This window comes from Protomyctophum parallelum (assembly GCF_964188405.1).
Source record: "Protomyctophum parallelum genome assembly, chromosome: 21".
Classification (NCBI taxonomy): Eukaryota; Metazoa; Chordata; class Actinopteri; order Myctophiformes; family Myctophidae; genus Protomyctophum; species Protomyctophum parallelum.
This window is the reverse complement of record NC_139713.1, coordinates 24,458,159-24,483,885: the sequence shown is the minus strand read 5'-3', so window position 1 is coordinate 24,483,885 and position 25,727 is coordinate 24,458,159. Positions and strand designations below refer to the sequence as shown.

At 41.6% G+C, this 25,727-nt stretch overlaps 1 protein-coding gene across 1 annotated transcript in view; it reads right to left on the bottom strand.

Annotated features, from left to right (window-relative positions):
- Positions 1–5,197: 5,197 nt before the first annotated feature.
- LOC310878718 (kinesin-like protein KIF2A) overlaps positions 5,198–25,727 on the bottom strand; it is a 25,173-nt gene continuing 4,643 nt past the window's right edge. Inside the window, exons 4-21 of the mRNA XM_083793089.1 lie at positions 25,722–25,727; positions 25,234–25,359; positions 22,592–22,692; positions 21,166–21,264; positions 20,144–20,198; positions 19,342–19,504; positions 18,778–18,868; positions 18,482–18,545; positions 18,295–18,386; positions 18,001–18,143; positions 16,900–17,104; positions 14,262–14,372; positions 13,403–13,470; positions 12,131–12,247; positions 10,710–10,854; positions 8,454–8,555; positions 7,370–7,505; positions 5,198–5,728 (exon numbers count right to left, since the gene is read on the bottom strand). The exon at positions 25,722–25,727 is cut by the window's right edge and continues 49 nt beyond it. Of these exons, the coding sequence (XP_083649215.1) occupies positions 5,643–5,728; positions 7,370–7,505; positions 8,454–8,555; positions 10,710–10,854; positions 12,131–12,247; positions 13,403–13,470; positions 14,262–14,372; positions 16,900–17,104; positions 18,001–18,143; positions 18,295–18,386; positions 18,482–18,545; positions 18,778–18,868; positions 19,342–19,504; positions 20,144–20,198; positions 21,166–21,264; positions 22,592–22,692; positions 25,234–25,359; positions 25,722–25,727 (1,910 nt within the window). The 3' untranslated portion in view covers positions 5,198–5,642. The remainder of the gene's footprint in view (positions 5,729–7,369; positions 7,506–8,453; positions 8,556–10,709; positions 10,855–12,130; positions 12,248–13,402; positions 13,471–14,261; positions 14,373–16,899; positions 17,105–18,000; positions 18,144–18,294; positions 18,387–18,481; positions 18,546–18,777; positions 18,869–19,341; positions 19,505–20,143; positions 20,199–21,165; positions 21,265–22,591; positions 22,693–25,233; positions 25,360–25,721) is intronic.

Below are 25,727 nucleotides of genomic sequence, written 5' to 3'. Positions count from 1 at the left end.
CGAAAGCCGCTGACAAATGCCGTATAGGCATTAGGCACATTTTCAATCAGTAGCAGGTCATAATGGAGTGCACAGGGAAGTGACCCCCCCCCCCCACCACCACCACCGAAACAAAAGCTGCTATATTTCAACAAGCTATTGCGTGTCATCATCCACACAGATTGGACCTATACTTGACTTGTCTTTATTTACATCTAAGTATAAAACAATTACATCAACCGCATGAACCCAAACGTCCCTATTCTCGTCCCGAACATTAGGCTAAAATGCAAGACCTTGTAGATTGGTTATTTTCAGCAAAGATATATATATATATATATATATATATATATATATATATATTTAGTGGGGGGGGGAAGGACACCTCCTAGTATTGACACCTGGGGGACTCCCGTCTATGAAGTATGGGTTCATGTGGGCCGTTGTAACCACTATGCCATACTCTGAGAAATGAACATATTGTAATCAAACTGACCCTTTTTTAACTGGTCCATTTGATTATATTTATACGTTTCAGAGTTACAAATGGATATTCATTTCAGCAAAACCAAGCTACTAATTACATTTCACAATAGTCAATAATCTTAAAACACAAACTATAGGCCTACACTCACAGGCTTCCATTTTATCTTCTATACTCTTTTACCCTGCCCAGTCCAGTATTACTTGTAGTTCTCACAATGATATTACTTGTAGTTCTCACAATAATATAATTGAATATTGATAAAGTACAGTATAATGTTTTGTTTGTTTGTTTTGCTACATCAATCGCAGAATATCAAAATAGGGATGTACAGCAAATTATCGAATTCACCACATGGCTGCCTGGCAATTTCCACCTACAGTATATACAGTATATGATTTGGTATACCTAATAATAGTAATACTCTGTACATACTATTGCAGTATATAAAAGAAGTAGCTACAAACACGATTATTGTAATAGACCTGTAACATAAATTAACATGTAAAACTGTATATGGTGGCAATAATTGATATATATATATATTTTGGATAATGCAGTATGTTTAAGACGATACTTACCGGTATATAGAGGGTCTGACTAAGTAGTTCCCCGTATCTCCCGTTTCCGTTTTCTGTTTTTATTCATGTAAGTGGTCGGATTTCAATTTATTTGTCATGCTTTACATGGGTTCTGCTGCCTGTAAAGACAGCCAAGATGTATCTTTGACCCATAGTTCGATCATATGCCATTAGAGAATCACTGTGTGTTCTTGAATCAAACGGCAGTCAAATCCTCAGTGTTATTTTATCATTTTGTAACTCGGAGAGTGTAGGTTTGGTTGCATTCATACACTCTCAGAGTTAAATGAACTCTGAGGATTTTTACTGTGTAGGCCTACTACTTACTGTTCATGAGTTTGTTCTTTGCTTCACGTCCTGTTATCAGGCTGGTTATCTAAAGCATTCCCAGGCTGGCCGACGTACAGCTTGCTCTATCATTGTCTTTACTGTGAAATAAATACATTAGAATACGATATACGATTCTTTTGTATTGTCTTTTAATTGTACGAAATTAAAACAAATCATTGGCATGCACTGCAGACTAATAATACGTCCAACATTACTGATTCTCTCTCTGGGCCCTGAGTACTGCAACACCCAGCAGGGATACTACAGCACTGTTTCCCAAACGGTGGAGGGGGTACAGGAGGTACTAGGGGGCTGCCATACCCCCTATCTGTCATAGGCTCAATATGTCTGTCACCTCCTCCTTCCAAATCTAATTTAGTCTAATGCTGTTAAATGTGATACACAGTTTTGTTTAAAGAAACTATTGCTTTTGAATTCATCCTAAGGATTCTGCTTCCTTTTCTATGTTTATAAAAAATAAAAGTAAAAATCACTTTGAAACTTCACTTCACCAATCTAGTAAAAAATCATGGACTCACATGCGCCACATTGTGGCTCATTTGCCACACTACATCCATTGACATCTTTAAATTAAATTAAGTGTGAATTGTGGTACCACTAAAAGGGGTGTGGTGCCCGCCTGGTACCACGGAGGTACTCAAGTGGTGTCACTGCCATTATCAACTGCTCACCACTGTACTTCCACTCAATCATCACTGCCGGTTCGATACCCCACTCCTCCGGCTTAGTGTCGAGTCTTTGAGCAAGGCGCTGAACCCCATGTGCATACTGTACTTCAATACCCCAACTATACAACTAAAAAGGACACACGTGGTATATTATTATCATGTAGTGCAATAAAAGTTCTTTAATCTTAACGCAACATTACAAATTATATCATACATTAACAACAGAACAGCAGCAGTTCGACTCAACCTGTCTATACATTTGTCATTTATTAGCTTCCATTTTAATGCAAATTCTGAATGGGGAAAATGAGGACCCTCAGAGATAAAGCAACAGATACTTTTAGACATCGGAAATTCAAATGATGTTGGCATTCTCATGAACAATAGATATCTTCAATTTTGGAATGATGTTATTTGAATGGCAATATCGGACCCCAAGGGCTGTATTTTGCGTGTCTTAAGTACCAGGTCTTATTCCCTAACTTGAGTAAACTAAAGACCTGGAGGCGTGATCAATGCTCTTTGGCCACTCAGAATAGCCAAATGGCATTGATCACGCCTCCAGGTCTTTAGTTTACTCAAGTTAGGGAATAAGACCTGGTACTTAAGACACGCAAAATACAGCCCCAAATCTCCACATTTACCATACTCAAGGCTGTGATGTCAGGAGTGGAAGAAATCCCACCCTGGTAAACTCACCTGAAGTCCCTTTAAACAAAATGCAATGATACTTATATCATCAATATACATTTAATTTAATAATTAACAGTTTAAAGAAAAAAGTTCCGGAGCACCCCAAAAAGGTAGTTTTGAATGCTAGACATTTACAATCTATGTAGGCCCATATTATACGTACTGTCAATACAGTATGTACACAACTAGCAACTTCCTCCACTCACAATGTCACGATTATTCGATTCCAACTTTTCATAACTTTAAAATTTACCATAAGTCGTTCATTTCCATATACTTACGTAAAAAAAGCAACTGATATTGTTTAGATATGTCGTAGTGATATCTGTAGTTGTTCCCTTATCTGTTGCCCTATCTATAAGTGGTCCTGTAAACCAGTGGTTCTCAACCGGTTGCTCAGGACCCCCAGGGGGTCCCCACATGATTTATATATATATATTTATTTTATTCTTTTTTTGGGGGGGGGGGGGGTCCTCAGATGACAGTAAAGTGACAATTTAAGGACTTTGAAGCCCTTTATAATACAAAGAAATAGCGGCATCAAAGGTAATCAACAAACTATACTATAAACACTGTTACGAGGCATTGTGAGCTTTCACAATATGTCTGTGGAACCAAGTCAAACTAAATGTATCCTACAATTCCAAGTGCTTGTCAGGGTGAGTCCCCAGTTCAAACATGATTATTTTGGGGAGACCCCAGTTCAAACATGATTATTTTGGGGGGTCCCCAGTTCAAACATGATTATTTTAGGGGGGTCCCAGTCTGAAAAGGTTGAGAAACATTTCTGTAAACGACACAGTAACAAACAGATTTAAGACTGCGACTAGGTGATAGAGGCAGACAGGATGTAATTGTACCTACTATTTTTGATTAATAACTTGGGCTGGGCACAAAAACGTTCTTTGGGGGGAACAAAGAAAACATGAAAAGGAGCAAGTGTACCTTTTCCATAAAGTCAAAGACTTAAGGCTTTGCATGCTTGCTTGCATAAAAATATGAACTTTGTATGTCTAGTCTGCGACTAAGGATTCTATAACCACCTTCGGTGCAGGAACCAGGGTTCGATTTGCTGCGGAGGGAGGGGGAGTCCATGCATCTGCTTTTGATATCGGCCTTTAACTGTTTATGGCCGGTAGGGATATGTTTTATCCACTGCTTCTGATCAGACTGAATGAAATAAAGGTTTGTGCATTTCCTTTTGGGAAATGGCATGATAGGTTGACCACATTAACCACATAAATATTTGAGGCAAACGTTTCAAAGTAAGTTGTCTGTCTTTAAAAATAATGATTTCTTTCTTTATTTTCTACAAATCGAACCCTGATAAAGTGTGCTTATTTATTCAGTGTTTCTCAACACTAAAACTACGAAAGTCTGCACAGTCCCTACACAGTTTATCATGAAAGCGAACGTTTGTCAAACAACTGACATGGAATGGGTGAAATGCTGAGTTGGGGTTCTATTAACAGTTGACACGAGAGGGCCAGGGATGGCCAGCTCAGGGGGATATTATACATACAATCACAGTTGTTTTGTACATGCAAACCGACCGACACCTTCTTGAAAAGTTCATAATATCGTCGTTATCGGGCAGAAACCTCTTTTCTCCATATTCTAACTTTTTGTGTTTTTTCATAAATTAACACCCTACTTGATCATATACAGCGCCACACGAAAGCATCAAAAGTAGCAGATCTACAAGCTTGTTTATGACACGTTTCGAGCTTGTGGATCTGCTACTTTAGCCGTTTTTGAATTTTAATTGTGAAAAGTAACAGTTTTGGACATACAGTAATAAGGTTACGTTCCGCCCGACAATAGAAATGATATGCTTAGTACTGTTCTACATATAATGTTCCAGAGAGAAATACAATATCAAGTATTCAACCGCCTCCACCTCAGGCTTAAGATTAGTCACTTAATAAAGGTAGTTCACATGTTGAATGGTACTGTACAAGAAGGGGTACAAACGTAAAACTCTCCTCGCGAGCAGCGCGCACCTCTCACAGAACGGTAATGGTTTGGAAAAATCGACCAGGGTAGGCATTTTATTTACCCTATAAAAATGTCTTAAAAAAACAATTTACCTACAGTATGTACTACTTTGAGCGTCAACCACGCGTGAGTAAATACATCAAACAGTTACAGTAACCTTGTAAATGCAGTCTACGGGAGATGGCCCCTGAATTTACAAATGGACCAGATGGAGAACAGTTAGCATTGGCTGCCTGTACGACGGGATGGGGGTACCGCTAGACAGTCAGAGACAGATCCTCGCTTAGATAAACCAACAGCTTCCTACAGTAAGCCAGTGTTTCCCAAACACGAGTCAGGACCCATTTCTATGGGTCACGTTTAATTTTTTTTATTATTTCAATAGAAAAGAATTGAAAAGAAAGAAATACTTCAATAAAATAAAAAAATGTTTTGTTGCGATCTTGTATATTTGCTATTTTCACTAGTGTGTGTGTCCTGGAAAGAGACATAAAATGTCTCTTTTGGGTCTTGAGCTAAAAGGTTTGGGAACCACTGTCCTAAGCCATGTTTTGTCAACGTTGACCACCAGAAAGATTATTCTTTTATTTATTTTGTATTATTAGTAGTATTTTTTTTCTTCCAGTTTTTTTTCGACCTAGTGTCCCAACTCTATTCTGGGCATGTCGTTATCGACATCTTTCAAGTCCTTGGCATGAATACATTTCCTTTCCTAAGCGGTTCTCCCATCATGGTCATGGCAGGCATTCACCGATTCATATTTTGCATGTTTCATTGTTGTATGGGAAACTCTTGTTTGTGCAATGCTATACAACATATACAGTATCTCCAAGGGGGGGTGTGTGTGTGTGTGTGTGTGTGTGTGTGTGTGTGTGTGTGTTTGTGTTTCTAAAGTGCACGAGGTCTCTTAGGGTTAATCTGTTTGCTCGCCTGCTCCTCTTCCTGAAGCGTGGACCGGAAAGACTTCACTTTATCTGAAAGATAAATGAGAGAATGTCACATTACGTCACCTTAACCTTAACTACAACACCCAATGAAGGATGAAATATGTATGTCATATGCACAGTAACCTAAATGCTTTCATCTAGACACAGCTGAAAAGGCAAAGGAAAAAAAAGAAATAGCATAATATAACAACAAAACAAAAGACACCATTACACAGTATAAGCATACAGAAATGCATACAGATCCGACAGTTAAATGGCCAGGGAGAAGAAAATAGTTTTAAGTGAAGATTTGAAAGCTGATAAGGAGCGAGTAGACTTAATATTACTAACAGAATATTAATAGAGCTTTTATATGTTGTGGTTTTTGTTTGAATGAAACTCCGTACCTCTTAGTGTTGATTTTGACAGTCTCTTGAATAGTTTTCATTTAGTTTCAGTCACATTTTAGTCATGCACCTGGAATGTTTTAGTGTTAGTCTAGTTTTTTCTTTTTTTTTAAGATTTGTTTTTGGCTTTTCTGCCTTTATTGATAGTATCAGGTGAAGATAGACAGGAAAGAGGGAGAGAGTTCATGACGAGCAAAGCTCGTCATGAACGGGACAATACACGACGCGCTGTCAGGCTAAAGCCTATATGTGGCATGCACGTGGACCACTCCGTGTTAGTCTAGTTTTAGTCGAATAAATATAAGATTTTAGTCAACTAAATCTACAGTTGATTTAGTCGACTAAAATGTATTTTGGCAAGCCTTGATGCCGTCGTAATGACTGATTTTAAGCATGCAACCAAGTGTAAAATTACTGGATCTCCACTATAGTCCCTTCCTAACATTTTAGTCTAGTTTTTTATTTGTTGACGAAATTGTCAATATAATTAATTAGTCTTAGTTTTAGTCATCATAGCTTAGTTTTCATTACGTTTTCGTCAGTGACAAAAAGGTAGTCGACAATAGTATTGCAATAGTATTAGTCGACGAAATCAACACTGGTACCTCTAAGCTCTGTAAGAATGTCTATCTTCTGGTCCAGGATCTCCTTACCTCTAAGCTCTGTAAGGATGTCTATCTTCTGGTCCAGGATCTACTTACCTCTAAGCTCTGTAAGGATGTCTATCTTCTGGTCCAGGATCTACTTACCTCTAAGCTCTGTAAGGATGTCTTATCTTCTGGTCCAGGATCTACTTACCTCTAAGCTCTGTAAGGATGTCTATCTTCTGGTCCAGGATCTACTTACCTCTAAGCTCTGTAAGGATGTCTTATCTTCTGGTCCAGGATCTCCTTACCTCTAAGCTCTGTAAGGATGTCTATCTTCTGGTCCAGGATCTCCTTACCTCTAAGCTCTGTAAGGATGTCTATCTTCTGGTCCAGGATCTCCTTACCTCTAAGCTCTGTAAGGATGTCTTATCTTCTGGTCCAGGATCTCCTTACCTCTAAGCTCTGTAAGGATGTCTATCTTCTGGTCCAGGATCTCCTTACCTCTAAGCTCTGTAAGGATGTCTATCTTCTGGTCCAGGATCTCCTTACCTCTAAGCTCTGTAAGGATGTCTTATCTTCTGGTCCAGGATCTCCTTACCTCTAAGCTCTGTAAGGATGTCTATCTTCTGGTCCAGGATCTCCTTACCTCTAAGCTCTGTAAGGATGTCTTATCTTCTGGTCCAGGATCTCCTTACCTCTAAGCTCTGTAAGGATGTCTATCTTCTGGTCCAGGATTTGCTCCAGCTGGGTAGCGTACGTCTCAACATCGTAGTCCACTTCCTCTGTCATTTCCAGAAGTACCTTCTCATCCTCCAACCAGCGAATCGACTCCTGGAAAAACACACCGCATGTTTCACTTATAGGGCTGTCACAATTACAAATTTAAGCTGACGATTAATTGTCACACAAGTAATTGCGATTAACGATTTAATTGTGTTTTTCTTTTTTTTGCATTGAATATTAGAACGTTACAATTTGTATTTCTGTTTACCTTTTAGGCTTCGGATTACAAATTCCACAGGGCAGATATCAAATAACTTCATTATACAAAGAAATCACTGACACATTAAATTATACCTGTTCATTCAAATTTCAAACTGTGGACGAGCCTGCCCCAAAGTTATTAGTGCAGCCGCGCCCGGCAGCCGGCGAAAACTAGAGTTCTCAACAGGCCCACCTGTCTATTCAAAACTAAGACTTAAGACCCTGCCGTACCTCGGCCCTCATCAAACCCTGTACACTCAAGAGAATGTCCCTGCTACCACCCTTAGATCTCCATATACTGTATGGAGCTGACCTGACCTGACATTCCATATGTTGATCTGACCTCATCAAACCATGTAAACTCAATACATGCTCCTTATGTATATGGCCAGTACAGAATTAATTCCATGTTGATCTGCCAAAGCGCCAGCATTCGCCCAGCAGTCTGCCGTCAACGAGGCGGTGCGTGAAGCGAGCATGAAGCAACCTCGCCCTTCTCGCCCTCAGGCGTCTTACTGGTTTTATGTCTCCAGTAGGAGACTCAAAGAGTCTGCATTGAGTCTGCTGCCAGACATCAAATAATTGGCTTAGAAATGCAACGAATAAATGTCCATGAATTCAAGCCTTCATGGGGTGTGTAATTGATAGAAAATAGGTGATTTTTGGGTGAACTACTCCTTTAACTGAGATATTGCCTGAGAGAGTGAATTGGCTGCGCAGCCACAAACTCAACTGTGTTCACTGTTCAGAAGCATTTTCTACTGTTTTATTTGAGTATGTAGTATTTCCTGGTACCTGGAACACAGCCCTGTGGTCCTCCAGAACCTGCTCTTCCATTTCTACCAGCTGAGAGACCGCTTCATGGAAGCTAAACAGCTGTGGAGAAACCTCCTCCTCCTGTGGAAAGAGTCAACATACTTTGTGAGCTTGTAGATCTGTTAATTTAAACAGTTTTGCTTTCATTACACGATTTACATATGTCATGCTACTGTACATACAGTATACATTACAGTCATACTGTTCATGCAGTATAGTATACAATACATACATACATATTCACCCAATCAACATTCAAAGTTACAATCATAACGTCACCTTCTTAAACTGATGGCATAAGTCATTTTTGAGGAAAAATATATTTTTGGCCTAAATCAGCTCTTCATGACACATGGCCACCAAAGTCCTAATTGAAAAGGATCATGCTGATCTTTTAGTAAAATGGCCTTTCCAGACAAAAGAAACCGATCACTCATAAGTATAAAAGTAAGTGGTCACAGCACTGACGTGTATCCAGTGCATCCCATCAAACTTTCAGATGCTGTTTTCCTCCCAGTGTGGAAGAAGAAGGTTTAGGGTGGATGTTTAGTTTGTTTACTGTGATCTTTAACTCTTGAAATATATACCTTGGTTTATGTTGCGTCAACTTGTGTGTAAACAATAATAGCGATTCTCAAAGCATTTGTACCCCAAACTCCACCTCCAGTCGCAGAGGGAGTGCTTCCTATGACCACGACTGCTTGATCGCACAGCTGTAGCCCCTCAAACCTAATTTATGCTCCGCCGTGCGATGTTGCACGCAGAGAACGGCTGAGAACAGCAGATGTCCAAGTCACATGGTTTAGTGACTTAGGCAATTTTTTTTTAATTGAGTCAGGACTCAAGTCAGTAAGTAAGTTTCCCAAATCAGGTTTAATCCTATTTAATTATATTTAATCCTCTTATGTTACATAACTCATAGTCATAAATGTTTTTTTTAATGATTAAGAAATATATCGTTTTGTTTTGAATCTTTTTTTTTTTTTAATGAAAAACTGAGTGGTTAGTGGGAACACAGAACTTCCAGACCCACAGGAACGTGCCCAAGGTGCCAGCGAGCCACCCTGTGTCCGAAACGGTTGAGTTTACTGTGTGGGGGAATTAGCAGACAACACAAGTAAGAGTGTTGATCTGACCCCCCATGCCAAAGCGCCAGCGCTCGCCCAGCAGTCTGCCGTCAACGAGGTTGTGCGTGAAGCAAGCGTGAAGCGACCTCGCCCTTCTCGCCCTCAGGCGTCTTACTGGTTTTTTGTCTCCAGTAGGAGACTCAAAGAGTCTGCATTGAGTCTGCTGCCAGTCATCAAATAATTGGCTTAGAAATGCAACAAAAACGAATAAATGTCCATGAATTCAAGCCTTCATGGGGTGGTATTCTCTCTCCCTCCCTCTCTGTCTCTCACATGCACACACGCTCCACATAATAATAATAAATGTAATTAGCAGGCAACAGTGTAACAGTCTCTGTTTCTAGCTCAACAGCACCACTTTTGCACCTGTTGGTACCCTGAAAAGATAGACATACATAGGGACAGACATTGCTGTTCCTTGAAGTGGTTGCACCAGGTTTAATGAATCTATCGTGCAATGCCAAGGTTTTATCGTGCGCAACCCTTATTTTGAAGAGCCAAATATCCGTAACCGGATGTTACAAAGACAAAATGCTGTGTGTGGTGTCTTGACCGATTCTTGTTCTCTCGGTCGGTGGTGGCAAAACCCGACCACGAATATCACAGCGCCTGCTGTCGGCCGTTGAAAAACCTTGTTTTCACTTGTTCCGATTTGGAGATACAGGCCTTTGAAAGCAGCACATAGAGTGCAAGTGGATGCGCACGCATCTTCAAAATGGCCACGGCCATTCATCAACTGTCCCACTTTGACTGTTATGCTCGGATCAAAACATGGATTAAAGAATATAAACCCTGGAAAACGTAGCCTACGGTTCTGGCAGGCTAGAGGATTAATTTAATCCTACGGTTCTGGCGGGCTCCGTGTTAAAAAAAATACTTAGGCCATTAGCTTAACTTAAGAAGGTGACGATAAGTAATAGTAGCTTCTAACTTGGTGAGTGGAAAGCTTTAAAGTGTTATCTATACATTTTGTATGTAGAGTAGTTAATACAATATAAAGTATACAATTGGGGTGGTTGTATTTGGTATCCCTGCTGTTCTATTAAGACATTTACGTGTGTGCGTGTGTGCGTGCGTGCGTGCGAGCACGTGCGTGCACGTGTCTTACATTCTGTTCACAGAGCAGTTTGAGGTCGTCCCTCTGGGGGGAGCTCCCCACTCCCCACTGTGCCTCCAACACCTCCAGCTGGCTGAGGTTGTGCCCCCCCTGGTGGCTGGACTCCATCAGTGCAGGCCCCATATGCTCCATCACCCTGAAAACAGCCAAGCACTGAAAGTGAAAAATCATCATCAAGTACAGTACAGCGTGTGCACAATAACCAGTGGTGTAAAGTAACTAAGTACTCTACTGTAATTTTGAGGTATGCTTTACTTTACTTTACTTGAGTCCAATTTCCAATACTTTTACTTCTACTCCACTACATATCGGATCCAAATATTGTACTTTTACTCCACTACATTTATTTTAACTTCATTGTAGATTTTGATTATTATTACACGACATACAATATACACAAAAAACGCGATCTACAAACATGGTATACTACAGTTATGCACAGAGTGCTTTTATCCTAGTTCGGGCATGTCATTACAGATAAAAAGCCCTATTTCATACTTTGGCTATCTTCGACTAATTTAAAAAAGAAAAAAAAATCTTAGCCCATAATGACTTGACCAAAATAAGGATGCAAGGTTTAATGTGGTTTGGCATTCCAGTGTAGTGTGGCGAAAAATAGCAGATCTGCTATTTCCGCTCGGTGCCACTGTCGTATGACAAAGCATGCAACTTAAGCAATTAGCATCATGCAAAGCACAGCAACCGTAGATGGGCTTATATACACGGCAAGAGAAGTAACCCATGGAACATGAGCATCGGCATAAACAAAAAGCTCCATGCTCCAATAACTAATTATTTATAGGCAGAAAAGCCAGACTCTCAACCACTCGAACCCTAGCATTCCTATTACATTGGGGCAAAACGAAACGTTGGGTTTTGCCCCGAGCTGTTTTCACCCAAAGAGAGTTGCCGTAGAGGAAAACAGTGTTGGTTTCATCGACTAAAACTATGACTACCTTTTTTCACTGACAAAAACGAAATAAACCAAATAAAAACTAAGCTATCTAAAACTAAATATATTAACAATTTCGTCAACAAATAAAAACTAGACAAAAATGTTAGGGAGGGATCCAGTAGAACTAAAAGAAAAGTCATTTTATGTTTGGTTGCAATCGGATTTGGGTGTTGCACTCTGAAAATAGCTGATCTACCAGCTCACAACTCGTCGTTAGCTGGTAGATTGGCTATTTTCAGTGTAAAATCAGTTGTTACGACACCATCAAGGCCCACAATCTTTTTTTTTTGTCGACAAAATCAACTGTACAAATCTTATGATATTTAGTCAACTAAAACTAGACCGACACACTAAAATATGATTAAAACTAAATGAAAGTTTATTCAAAAGACTGTCTGTGACTAAAACTACATCAACATTTGCTGTCAAAATCAACAGTGTTGTCGGGGGGAGAGACCTGGTGGGAGAGGTGCTGAAGTCGTCGTACTCATAGGTAGGGGAGAGGTCCGAGCGTACCCCGCCACCGCTCTGCGTGAAGGGAATGTCGGAGGGACTGATCCCAAACTCCTTCACCCTGCACGCACGCACGCACCACACACACACACACACACACACACATTTTAACCATTTATTTATGTCCACACAAAGGAGATGCAAATATTATATATGCATTAGGTTTACATTTACAAAATCATGGCACACGTTATATTTTCTTTTATACTGATGTAGTATGTGGTCAAATATATCCAAAATAATTGTTGGCAAAAGTTCCGTATTAACAGAGCCATTCAGAGAGATCTGAATGGAAACAATGGAGACAATAGAAAATAAGTCCCCGGGACTTTTTTTTGTGTTATCCTTTTAGCCTTAAATGTCTGACTGTAGCACGTGCTGATATATATGTTTGACTCATTAAGTATTCAATCGATCAATCAATGAATGACTGATCATTCAGAGATGGTTCAGATTAGCTAGAGAAAGTATGTAGAAACCCCCAATTACTACAATGTGGCTTCGATATCCCAGCAAGCACGGTCAGGACCTGGACTTATTAGTGACGTCTCGATTGGTGCCAGATCCAGATAAAAACCAAGACCAGTCAGATCTGGCCCGGAATGATACATTCTGCCCACTAAGACGGACGTCCTGGATGAATCAACTTAAATCATATCACAACTGGTCAGATCAATAGGATTTCAACTGGTGAAAACGTGCTGGAAATGACGTCATCATAACATCATCATGACGTCATTTGGCTTGCTAGGATAGAAACTGATATATTTTGTTTTTTTAACTTTCTTTTGTAAATGACAAATGATCAGGTTTCTGCCCATTCTCAAGTAACCTGACGCTGCCAGATGAGGGCGGTATTGGGTAACCATGTTCCCCAACACAGCAATCATCTGGGATCTCTCAGGCAGTTGAGCTGACAAAAATCCGTTCCGTACCGGACCAATCAGCGTGAGCTAAGGGCGGTATATGTGCGAAACCGGACGTGAAGCTATATAGACACGTCAATATGATTGGTTGTGTTTGCACGCCCACACGGTGATAGACAGACGGTCCCATCCAATCATCTACCAAGTATCTTGAAAAAAAGGAACAGCCCCGTCATCAAATTTGCTTCCGTGATCCCAGATCCCAATAAGCTGTGAAACAAATTTGTGTAGCAAGCTTCTTGGATCTGGCAGCGTCAGGTTAATTCTCAAGTGCTCTGTGGATGACGTACCTGTTGGCATATCTCAGTGTATTTAACGTGTTTTCACAAGACGCCATCCCAGGAGAGATAGTAGCAATCTGTGGGGATAATATCATAGTTACTTCTCTGTCTATTAAAGATGGAGTGCTGTGATTTTTATACTTTTGCTGTTTTGTATGTGTCTGTGGAGTTGACAACATTACTCTAATAGACCCTCAGGTGTGGTTTATAATATTCCAAAAAGCTGAAAGTTGAAAGCCTTTGAGTCAAAAGTCTCAATCGAAATACACCATCATAACAGCAAGCCAGCGACATGACGTTGCAAAGGCGCAATGATGCATGTAGCTGCTCCAAATCAACTCACGTGTCTTTGCATCGTTTCATCTGCCTGTGTGAACGCACCATGAGCCCTCAGCTAACCCCTCCTCCATTATCATACAACACCAGCTGTGTGTCATGTCACGATTATTCTGGCAAAAATTATATTTTTTGCCAGAATTAACAGCTTATGATCCTGGATAACTATTTAAAACGTAAATGTCACTTTTGTTTAACCACTTGAATCCCCCAGCAGGGGGGAACGTTCTGCTGTTTTTTGCAAATCGATGTGTGTAGGGTGAAATAAGAGCGTACCAAATGTGCTTCTCACAGGCCCGTTTTATCAAGCATTTAGAGAGTTTAAGTGGTACTGAATTTGCAGCTAAACTAAAGCTGATTCATCCTAGTGTATGACAGGACAATTTCACGATAAATAAACATTTCTGCGATATGATTATTGTAAGTGTTTATTTTTATCACGAGAAACGATAACGATTATCGTCCAGTCACGCTGAGAAACGACATTTAGCGATGTAGTAAAGATGTGAGTGCGTTAAAAGAGTGCCATTACCATGCATGTTCTGGAGTTCTCTCCGATGAAGGAATCCCTCAGCACCTGGGTCAGTTTGCTGGCTCTGAACGGAGTGTGGGGTTTGTTTCGCCCCAACGCCCGGATGCACTCCTGCGGGACACAGTCGCTATTCTTAACAATTACAATTACAATGTAGGCATTTAGCAGACCATAGAATGCTATAGAATGGTCAATAATGGCCTGGCATATGTCTACATAACATGCTATCTAAATTACATATTTTAGCCATTGCATAGGGGTCGTCAAGGCTACGGCCAGTGCTAGGTGGAGTCTGAAGAGGTGAGTCTGAAGAGGTGAGTCTGAAGAGGTGAGTCTTCAGACTACGACGCAGATTGGGAGTGAGTCTGCCGTTCTAAAAGCAATGGGGCTCTATAGTCACTCTATAGTTTGGGAGCCAGAAGGGAGAAGAGTCTGGGACGTGTGGAGCGTTGTCCCGGATGCTTTGCTGCCACACAGATCTGCTTCTACAGATAACAGTTATTGATTGCCTGGAAACAGGAGTTTGGAAAGGGAACAGAATTTGTTGTGTCCAGATAATACAGAATATAAACCTGTGTGTAAACCACTAGTCATGACTATACTGTAGACCAGAGGTTCCCAACCACCGGTACGCGGACCGATGCTGGTCCATGGGACATGTACCACTGGGACTGTCAACTTACTTTAAGAACAAATGAAGACAAAGTCTGTGAAGCCTCAACAAATCACTTATATCTTTGTCTTATTTGGAATTTAAAAAATCACACTTGTGTGAAGTGATTGGCGCTCTTATCAATACATCATCATACATCACATTCTGTGCGCAGCCAATCAAATAATTTCTGTGGTATACACAGACACCCAAAACTGGGCATAGAAGGGGCTGACACCCCTCAAAAACATTTGATCATTATCAATGTCTAATGGGACCACGTCACTATGACTTAGACATAACCATAAAGGAGATCCCAATGCAGCTATGACCAAATATGGAGTGTGTTGTCCAACCTCAATATGTCCTCATGTCATTGGACGCAAAGAAATTAGTCAGCTCCGTATATTATGGGCACAAAAGGGGGCATGCCCATTAATGGGCATAGGACATCGGGGATCATCCAGGTGTGTATTTGATGTTTCACCATTCGGTCAGTCATGCCCATATTCATTCGGGCATGACTGACTCATCATGACCTCATCGTGATGACGAGAGCAAGCGCCATCAGAGGAATATAATCAGCTACATTCACAGCTCAGGTGCAACTTTGTCACCCATGTATCGGAAACGCAGGAAGCTGACTCGCCAGTCAGGAGGTCTGTCTGGTCTGTCCGCGAATAAGAGCGCTACAGGAACGGAGAATAGACAGTGCGATGAGGACTGCGCCACATGCCTTCACACCGCTCAGAGGGGTATAAGCAGCTACATTCACAGCTCAGATGGAACTTCTTCGCCCACGTATCAGAAACGCAGGAAACTGACTAACCGAACAGGAGGTCTGTCAGGACCATCGCTGCCCGACCCAACGGACACAGAGGAAATGGGAAACACTGCGAATAAGAGTGCTACAGGAACGGAGAATAGACCGTGCGATGAGGCCTGCGCCATATGCCTTCACGCTGTTCAGGACAGGAAGACTTTGGAATGCCGTCACTCTTTCTGCACCGAGTGCATCGACACATGTTTCAAATACATGCCCGCTTGTCCCATATGCAAGACCTTCTATGGGATTTACACCGGAACACAGCCGGAAGGGACCATGACAGTGACACGCAACACAGGGCGTTTACCCGGCATTGACAAATACAGAACCATAGTTATTCACTACAACTTCCCCGCAGGAATACAAGGGCCCGAGCACCCTAACCCCGGAGTAATGTACGGCAGCACGTCGCGAACGGCCTATCTGCCGGCTAGCAAGGAGGGCGAGAAGGTCCTGAAGCTGCTGAGGAAAGCCTTCGAGAGGCGCCTCGTCTTCACCGTCGGACAGTCTGCCACCACGGGCCGCAACAACTCCATCATCTGGAACGACATTCACCACAAGACCAACCTGTCCGGCGGTCCACAGCGCTACGGATATCCAGACCCAGAGTACTTGTCCAGAGTGTGCGAGGAGCTCCGTCTCAAAGGTGTGACAACAACTACTTAACGTAATTTACACTGACGAGGTCATAAGGGAAGCTGCAACAGCACATTAGAGACCTGAAGGGACAAGTTCACCTGCTGCCCTCTGAGACGTGACGCCAGTCAAAACTAAGTTTATAGGGTTTAAGTGATTACAAAAATGACTTAACCCATTGAGACCTGGAATGCATCGGTGTCACCTTAGCTTTTAACCACTCTAACCATTATTTTGAACTTTAGCTATTTGCACCATGAGCAAATCTTTGAATATTCTTTCACAGTGAATGTTTTTAACTCAAATACTTGCTTCCCTGGAACAACAGATTTTCAGATTGGGGTCCGCGACGAAATACAGATAATTCTGGGGGTACCTTAAAATAGTTGCAATAAGAACCGCTGATATAGAAACATAGGGTTTTTTCAGAAAACCCTAGACATTTTGTAGAATCTGGTCTCTTTAATGGGTTTTTAAAAAAGCCTAAAGAAAAAGTGGACGAATGCGAGGCGCCGCAGACCGACCTTGAGGGCCAGTAAGCTCTTGTTGATCTCGGCGCCTTCCAGGCGAGTCTGGCGGTCGGCGCTGGACGTGTCCGCCCCTCTCTCGTTGCCCGCCAGGTCGATGAGGGAGAACTTGCCGTGCATTTTGCTCCGCCGCCGCAGGATGATCTGAAACACGGCGTGGCTCCGCGAGGAGTGGGCGTTGGCCGACGTCTGGCCCGATGTCCTGGGAGCGGGGAGGGAGAGAGGGGGAGAGAGAGAGAGGAGTAAACTGGTTGAGTGATGATCATTGTGCTGTATACATGTCTGACCAATATTCAGCCACATTTTCCTTGAAGGCAGCACAGTGAAAATGTTGTTTTGGGGGGCGCCACGTGTATGAGCACGGAATGTGATGATAAGAGCGCCCCTCACTTCACACAAGTGTGATTTCTTACATTACGGCAACACACCACTTTCTTTAACTTTTCTTTTTTAGCCCCTCCTATGCACAGCTTTGTGTCTTTGTGAATATGAGCACGGAATGTGATGATCTGATTGGCTGAGCACGGAATGTGATGTATGATGATAAGAGCGCCCCTCACTTCACACAGGTGTGATTTTTTTATAGTTAGCCCTTATATGCTGCGTTCACACGGGCAGATGCAAACAGTCTACCATTCATTTTCAATGGAAGCCAGCAACATTTGTAACTGCTGTTGAGCTACAAAGATGCAAAGCTACAAATACGCTGTGTAGCTTTTCATCTTTGTGTCTTTTGCATCTGCCGGTACAATGCAATTATTACATAATCGCCTAATTGCAATTATTACATCGTTTCCATGTTGAAGAATGTCCATGAACAAATCATCAGAAATAGCAACTGCGTGTAGATTAACTTTCTGCTATTTTGTACAGTTTTTGGAAAGAATAAATATTGAAAATGATTGAATGTGTCAGTGATTTTAAGGTATTTGTCATATCTGCCCTCTGCAAGTTCTGATTACGAAGCCTAAAAGTCAAACAGAAATACAAATTGTAATGTTCCAATGTTCAATGCAAAAAACTAAACTAAATCGTCAATCGCAATTATTTGTGTGACAATTAATCGCTGACTTAAATTTGTAACGGTGACAGCCCTACCTGCAGCTGTTTCCCAATTCGATGAGTTTGAGGACATCCTCTGTGCATTTGACATCCTTCTCCTGCAGACCCACCACCTGCACCTGCTGCTTGCCGTCCTCCAGCACCCTCAGCTTGGTCTTACGGTTCAGCAGGTCGAACACCTGCAATACAATTAAACACTTAGCAGGTCAAACATCTGCAATACAATGAAACACTTAGCAGGTCAAAAAACCTGCATTACAATACACTTAATGATCTACTGTATATTCTATTTGGACAAAATGTATTATTAACACACATTCAGACACTTGCCTTCCCGCTGTAGATTTCAAAAAATGTGGCAAAGACCTGGAGGTCTAACTTCTTGTAGTTTGGCTTCTTTAACATGAGAAAGACATCCCTGGCTGAACACAGATATAAATACATTCAATAAAATACAGTTTATGTATAGATTAAAAAGACAAATAACATATCTGTTTATGGTAGAAGTGGTACTAACCAACCAATGCATAAATCCCTTTAGCACAGTCCTGGTTCTTTCCTGAGAAGTCTCCTCCCATTGTCTGAAATAAGATTAATAATTTATCATTTAGGCATTCAGCAGACGCTGTTATCTACAGCAATGTACAAGTGCAAGGTCGGAATAAGCATGGTATGAACCCTCCTAGTCAACAGGGTGTACTGTACTGCTAGCGCCCCTCCAAAAAAGCTGTCAGGAAGGTGAGATATGAGTTGCTATCTGCATTGTCTTCAACAATGTATGACTATGTATGTCATATTTAACAAAAGACTCACATGTGTTTTTCCACTTCCGGTTTGCCCATATGCAAAGCATGTTGCCATCCCCCTCTCAAAAATGGTCTCAACTAGTGGCCTGGCAGTGAATCTGAAATAAAGTGAACACAATAACTATTGCTGTATGTGTTTATTTTCCAGCTAATACTACACATTACACAGAAGGCATCTGTAAAGATATGTGTGCATTCTTCTCACAAAGGAGAAATAAGTCATTTTTAATCTTGATAGTTCATTTGATGAACTCAGGTGTTTTGCTAGGTGATAGTTATGAAAGAAACAACATGCATTATCTTGATTGCACTTCACTATCTTGCCATGATATCATTCCAAATATTGGTGAGATATCTTCAAGGGGACTGCCCATAATTCCGACATCCTGTTAGGCCGGTTAAGAGTCACCCTGTGGCGTCAACTAATCAATAGTTGATTTGAAATTGATATTCCAAAAATATCTCCTCATTGCAACATTGCACAGCGAAAGATCTCTGAAATTGAATCTTTCAATTTCAGGTGGTTTCTGTTTTATATTGGAAGAATGATCTGCCAGAGGTATAATCATACCTGTAGACCATTTCATTGTTGGCGCTGTCGTCAAAGGTGTAGTCGAAGCGAAAGGTTTGGTTCTCCAGGTATCTGGTCAGGTCAACCTTCTGCTTCGGTTCATGGACCATCGCCACGTCCTTACTGGGAATGGTGATCACATCCAGGTCCTTCATGGTCAACTCTGTCAGTGTCAGAAACACAAAGAGAGGTAATGTGCAGAAAACAGTTTGGAAGTGAAACTTTGCACATTTTGAACCTAAATCCCATTGTTCTGATGTGGGGAATCAAAACAATACCCTCTGTCTTCTGTGTAATAAACGACGCGTTTGGCGTCATTGTTTTGTGGTGTCAACATTTCACACAGAAGACAAGGCATGTCTCCTCAGAGGCAAGCCGAATAGGACAGGATCTGTCTGTCTATGTCACCTTTAGTATTTCTATGCCTACACTTGCTTTTGATTGCGGTTCAGATGCTAGGATTTCTATTCCCTTGATCGTACTGCTTCAAGGGTTTTATATATTTTCTATATTCAAGGATTTGTATACTAAAGTGAGCTTTGAGCATCTTCTGTGCCAGGCAGTGATGCAGCCAGTCATACTGTCATAGCCTAATACTCTTACAGAATAATACTCTTATCTTTTTTGTCACAGCAAACTTATCCCATGGTCCATGACCCTATAGTTTGAAGAATGTTCATGCAAACGATTTAGATGTGGATAGTGTCTGCTACTGTAAAAATGCCTGAATTCTAATTGTGATTAAGCATCAATTAATCTAAAATGTCGGCAACAAAAAGACATAATCGTTAATACAGCTTACCTTTTTTATTGAGAGGCCGTGCTCGTACACATACACATATCCTATGTTCCTCTATCTGAAACATCAAAAGATATTTCTTAATTTGCAGAACTGAAGAAAATGCTTTAAAAATGCTTTCTAGTTGGTGTTGTAAAAATGGGTTAATATGATTCATACATTTGTGAGGCAAACCCATGCGCTCGCTCGGGTGCACCTCATGAGCATCAAGGTCTCGCTACATCACCCTACAGCGTGGCCTTGGGGCTCTTGGGTCAAGCCCGCCTTCTTGTCAAGTGATTTTGTGGAGGTAACAAAAACAACCACTCCTCTCCCCCAACCCTCCCGGGGGTGGGGGGGGGGGGCACAAAAATATAGCAAGCTGGTAATTTTCACTGTGGAACAGAATGGAAGAAAAAGAGTCCCTCTGAAATATAATTTCTCCAAAGAACAAACTGAAGTCCTTGTTAGAGGCGCAGAGTCATCAATAACAAATCTATAGCACCTCAAATAGTGCAATCTGCACATTTAAATTCTGTTAGGTTGCTTTTTGTTGCTGTTGCTTAATGCACTTTCATTTATGCCGAATCTGTTGCAACAACCTCTGGTTACAGAGGTTACAGTACATGGAGCACCAGGGCCGGTCCTGAGCAATCTGGCACCCCAGGCAGGATTTTTCATGGCGCCCCGGCCCCGGGGGGACACTGGGGAGGCACTGGGGGGACACTGGGCACTGGGGAGACACTGGGGAGGCACTGGGGAGACACTGGGCACTGGGGAGGCACTGAGGGGACACTGGCCCCTCCACTGGCCCCTCCCCCCATGGCGCCCCAGGTGGCTGCATGCTCGGCCTGTAGGAAAGGCCGGGCCTGTGGAACACTAGCTTGTCTTGTGTCCTTTTGCAAATGATGCACTCATTTATGTTGAATCTGTTGCAGAAACCTCTGTAGCAGCGGCAGCTCCAGAATATTGTGACCAAATTTTCAGAATGTGACACCACTCCGCAATGTATACAGCCGGCTTAATGAGTAGTGGAGCAGACATACTACCATGTCCGCGGTGGTGAGGGGTCTGTAGTCCAGGCTGGCTCTGAAGTCTCTGATCATGCACATGATTTCATAGTTTGGTACAGTGACGTCCACCTCCTTGAATGACAAGATTAAAAAACATTGGTTCAGTCTATCATACATGTACTGTAAGTAAACCTATTCTAACTAAGCAAAAGTCTGTCTGTCCTATAAGATCCGGGTCAACTGGCTGCGTCGCGTTGACTATCACATCCGGGTATATCGTGTTACACCACACTTGGTTTCCTATCGAATTCTGTTACCTTACGTCAGCTGCAGCAACACATTTGCAATGTTCGAACGTCACTCGAACTTCCAACAAAACACGGGTGAAACAGTGCAGGCATCGTGGTGGCATATATTCGAACGTGAAAGGACTAGTAATAATAAACATAATAAGAAGACTTTAGCCTTTTTTTCTAAACAAATAATTTGAAGGTACAGAAACACTTTACATGAACTCTATAGAGCGTCGCAGTCCCTCCCCCTTTCAGAACAACGAGTGGCCCAGGAAATTATTTTCCATTCATTTTCTCCATAGGCTTTTCCTAAAGTATTTATTTAAAGACGGTTATGCCGCGGACAAAGCTAACTCGGATCGTGACAAATCATGACAATGAACACAATGTTTTGGGCCAATCAAATAATTTATAAGAAGAAAAACAACAACAAAAGTGTTGTAACCTGCCGTTTTATTCTACTTTCTAATTATTTGCTTGGCCCAAAACATTGTGTTTATTGTCATGATTTGTCACGATCCGAGGTGGCTTTGTCCGCGGCGTAAACGTCTTTAAATAAATACTTTCTGAAAAGTCTATGAGGAAAATGAACGGCGATTTATTTTCCAGGTCTCTCGAGGGGGCGGGACTGCGACGCTCTATTGTATTACTTATTCATGTGTTCTTTAAAGCTTTCAGTCAAATTTCCTAAAAGATTAAGAAATACTTTAGTAAAACATTAGTAACTTCCACAAATGCATCTAAAAGCTATTCTTTACATATGGCTCACATGTCCACCTCACCTTACCTTTTGAAAGGCCTAACAGCCAAACATACTGCTGTTCAAAATGTAAATAGTCTTAATTGGAAACATCATTGATTTTCATCCTAAATTCCTATAGATATGATGTCAGGAGAGCACAGCTTTCCGTGAAGAAACATTGACCGAATATACAATGTATATTTTATTGTAAAAGAAAAATCCCTTCTCTCATACTTATGCCAGCATGCCAGTGAATACCCTACCCATGTGCCAATGTTGGCACCCGTGCCTAAAGGTTGCCTACTCCTATATATCTACTCTATGAAAATGTAGCTCTTGAGCCGAAAATGGCAACTCCTGTTGCACACTTGTATGTATAGTAGACGCACGCACGCACACACACACAGACACACACACCACTCACCGCTGCCTTTTTCTCTCTGAGCTCCTGCTGTTGAATGCGTCTCTTCTCTCGTTTTTCCTGCAGCTTCTCCACCTCCTTCACGCAGTTGGATTTCCTCCGTGCTGGAGAGGTTGGGGGGGAGGGGGGCGCAAAAACACACAACCATTAAGAGATGACATCACTTTGAGCTCAGTGACTAAAACAAGCAATAGCATCAGCATTTTTCTTTTAGAACAGCGATTTGCGGGCCCCCAAAACAATTGGCAAAACACCCTTATCCCTAATTCACTCTGAAAATGGAGGAGGAGGAGGAGAGCGAGAGACAGGAGAGGTGGAGAGAGGGATCATGGCTGCCGTGTTAAGTGGTCAGATGGGTGGGCCGCAAACAGCCAAATTGGGCTTTGATTCAAAAATTATAATAATAAATATATATACGGTTAAACTTTTGAAGATTGGGTACATTTCAAATATTGTGTCTGGAGTCTCGGGATTAAAAAACAAAAGCGTCCATAGTAATCCCGGCATCTTTATTAGAATACTGGGACAAGCAGCACTCTACTATGAATGGACTTTTGAACGCCAAGCCAGGGAGACACTGTCAAAGAGCCTTTCAGGAAACTCACAGTGCACACACACACACACACACACACACACACACACACACACACACACACACACACAGCTGTGGTGGAGAGTGACATCACTCGTGAGTCGTGTCTGTGCTAGTACACTCCGCCACATGTCTTTACACAGGGGGAATATGACCACAGATCAACTTTGCTTTTCCTCACAGACAAACCCAAAACACCCCTTGCTGCTAAAAGAGTTTACACTCACTATCTTTTCATAAACCTCTATTTTTCTCTATTTCTATATTCAGTTATTATATAACGTTATTCTTACTGCTATAGCAAAGTCTGTGGAGCATGACCACTCTAACATTTCACAGCTTGTACTTTTACATTACAAATAAATCCTCTTGAATCCAAATTATACAGGCCAGACTTTTGATCTTCTTCAGGAATGTCTTAACCCATTAAAACTGGGAAAGCCTCTGTCATTTTAGATTTTTGGCTAGTCAAAAATAGCAGATGTGCGCAGCTTGCACATCATTAGCAGTTTCTAATGAAGGCTCTGTGCACACCTGTAAAGGTTCATTTGGCACCCCCTCAAGGAACTATGAAAGTAACTGGACCACACTTTGAGACCCACTGGTGTAGCAGATCTGTTTCTAGTGAGCCAATATGGATCAGCACACTGACTATGTTCGACTAGAATGGAAGAGAGCCTTCATTAGTATTATTCTTAATGCCTATGAATGAAGTAAGGAAGAGGCCTAATTTCTTTCCAATATGGCTGCTGTACATAGAGCCTTCGACTGAGCCATAGTCGGCTATTAAACGTCTCTCTAAAACCGGGTTATAACTGGTCTAAAAGTGAACCTTTTTCAACCAATGACTAGTCTAAACCAAAAACTGTCTAAACTAAGTACTGCACCCGTAAAGACGAGAAAGAAGGGGAAAAAAATATTTGCTTCTAGCCAATCAATGTTTTCTGGACACCCGTGGAATTCGTGGAATACACAATTAAATCGTTAATCGCTATTGTTTGTGTGACAATTCATCGCCATCTAAACTTTCATAATCGTGACAGCCCTGTTTCTCGTGATGTGTCTCTGCCTTTGTTCCATCTCAAAGTAGTAGCAGCATTGTTACTAGGCGCCACACCACAGTGTGGCTGGTACTGTGTGTGTGTGTGTGTGTGTGTGTGTGTGTGTGTGTGTGTGTGTGTGTGTGTGTGTGTGTGTGTGTGTGTGTGTGTGTGTGTGTGTGTGTGTGTGGTGTTTACATGTCTGTGGACAGCTGCTTCTGTCAACATGATAGCATCACATCAGTGCAAGTTGCACTGTGATGAATGAACCAGCCCCGAGGGTCACAGAATTGTACACAGCAACATTAGATTGGCAACTACATGAGCTGAGTGATAAAAAGCAGGCTTAGATGTTCACTTGAAACACAATGCATAATTTCTGTTTTCTAACAGAATTAGCTGATAATCATTATGCTGCTTAAGTTATTACCAACAACATCTACCAGCGGTATGTGTGAAAAGCCTTTGTTAATGTTCTTTTAAGAGCAGGTTTCAAAAGCATTAAGCTGTTTGAGCTGAAGAAGACCTCATCTTGGTACAAAATGTTTTGAAGAAAATCACATATAAGGCTTTTGTGAGTGCACAAATATGCTTTATCCTTTCATTAGCTTTAAATTATTAAAACAATATAATAAAACACAATGTGCAATATTGCTTCAATGCAGGTCATCCGTGTGAATGGGGAGTGTGAATATGGAGTGTGAATTTGACATGCTGCCAGTCAAATAGCAAATCAAAAAGCAGCAGTAATGGCCCAGATGGTTAGCTCAACCGTCTGGGAACCTAGGCTGCTGAGCCAGCCTGACGGCGTGCCGTGGGTTCGACTCCCGATCCCGATGGCCTTTGCCACGTGTCTTCCCCCCATCTCTCACCACATTTCCAGTCAGTCTACATTCAACCTATCAATAAAGGCAACAACAAAAAAGCAGCCGTAATAATGACCACTCTTCCTCTAGACAAATGATTAGCAGCATTGTTTCCAATACAACCGTGTGTGTGCGTGCGTGCGTTACCATTTTGCTGTTGCAGCAGGGTCTGTTGCTGGGTAGGCTGTGCTGCTGGTGCTATGGCTGGCGGGGGAGGTTCTGTAGCTTGGCTCTGCTGGCTGGGGCGGGCCCGAGTCGTTCCCACTGATGCAGCTGGGTATGACACAATATAATAGCAATGATAATAATAATGTTATGGTTGATACGTTGTTGACAAATCAGATACTTTTTTTAACTTTTATTCCATTGGTAGATTCTTGAAGGTGCATAATACGGTATATCCTGTCAATGTATTTAAAATTAACAAGTTTATCTTGTATTAATATATTCTCTGTGTCCTCCTTCTGTCCAAGAGATATCTGTGATATCTTGCCATATCAAGGTAATAAATTTCATATGGGTGTCCTTTGGCACCTAATGGGAGATCATTCAAATACCTAGACGTCTAGATGTCTATCTAGAAGTAGACATCTAGATGTCTATAGGTAGGTATTTGAATGATGCAATATGCATACCTCTAT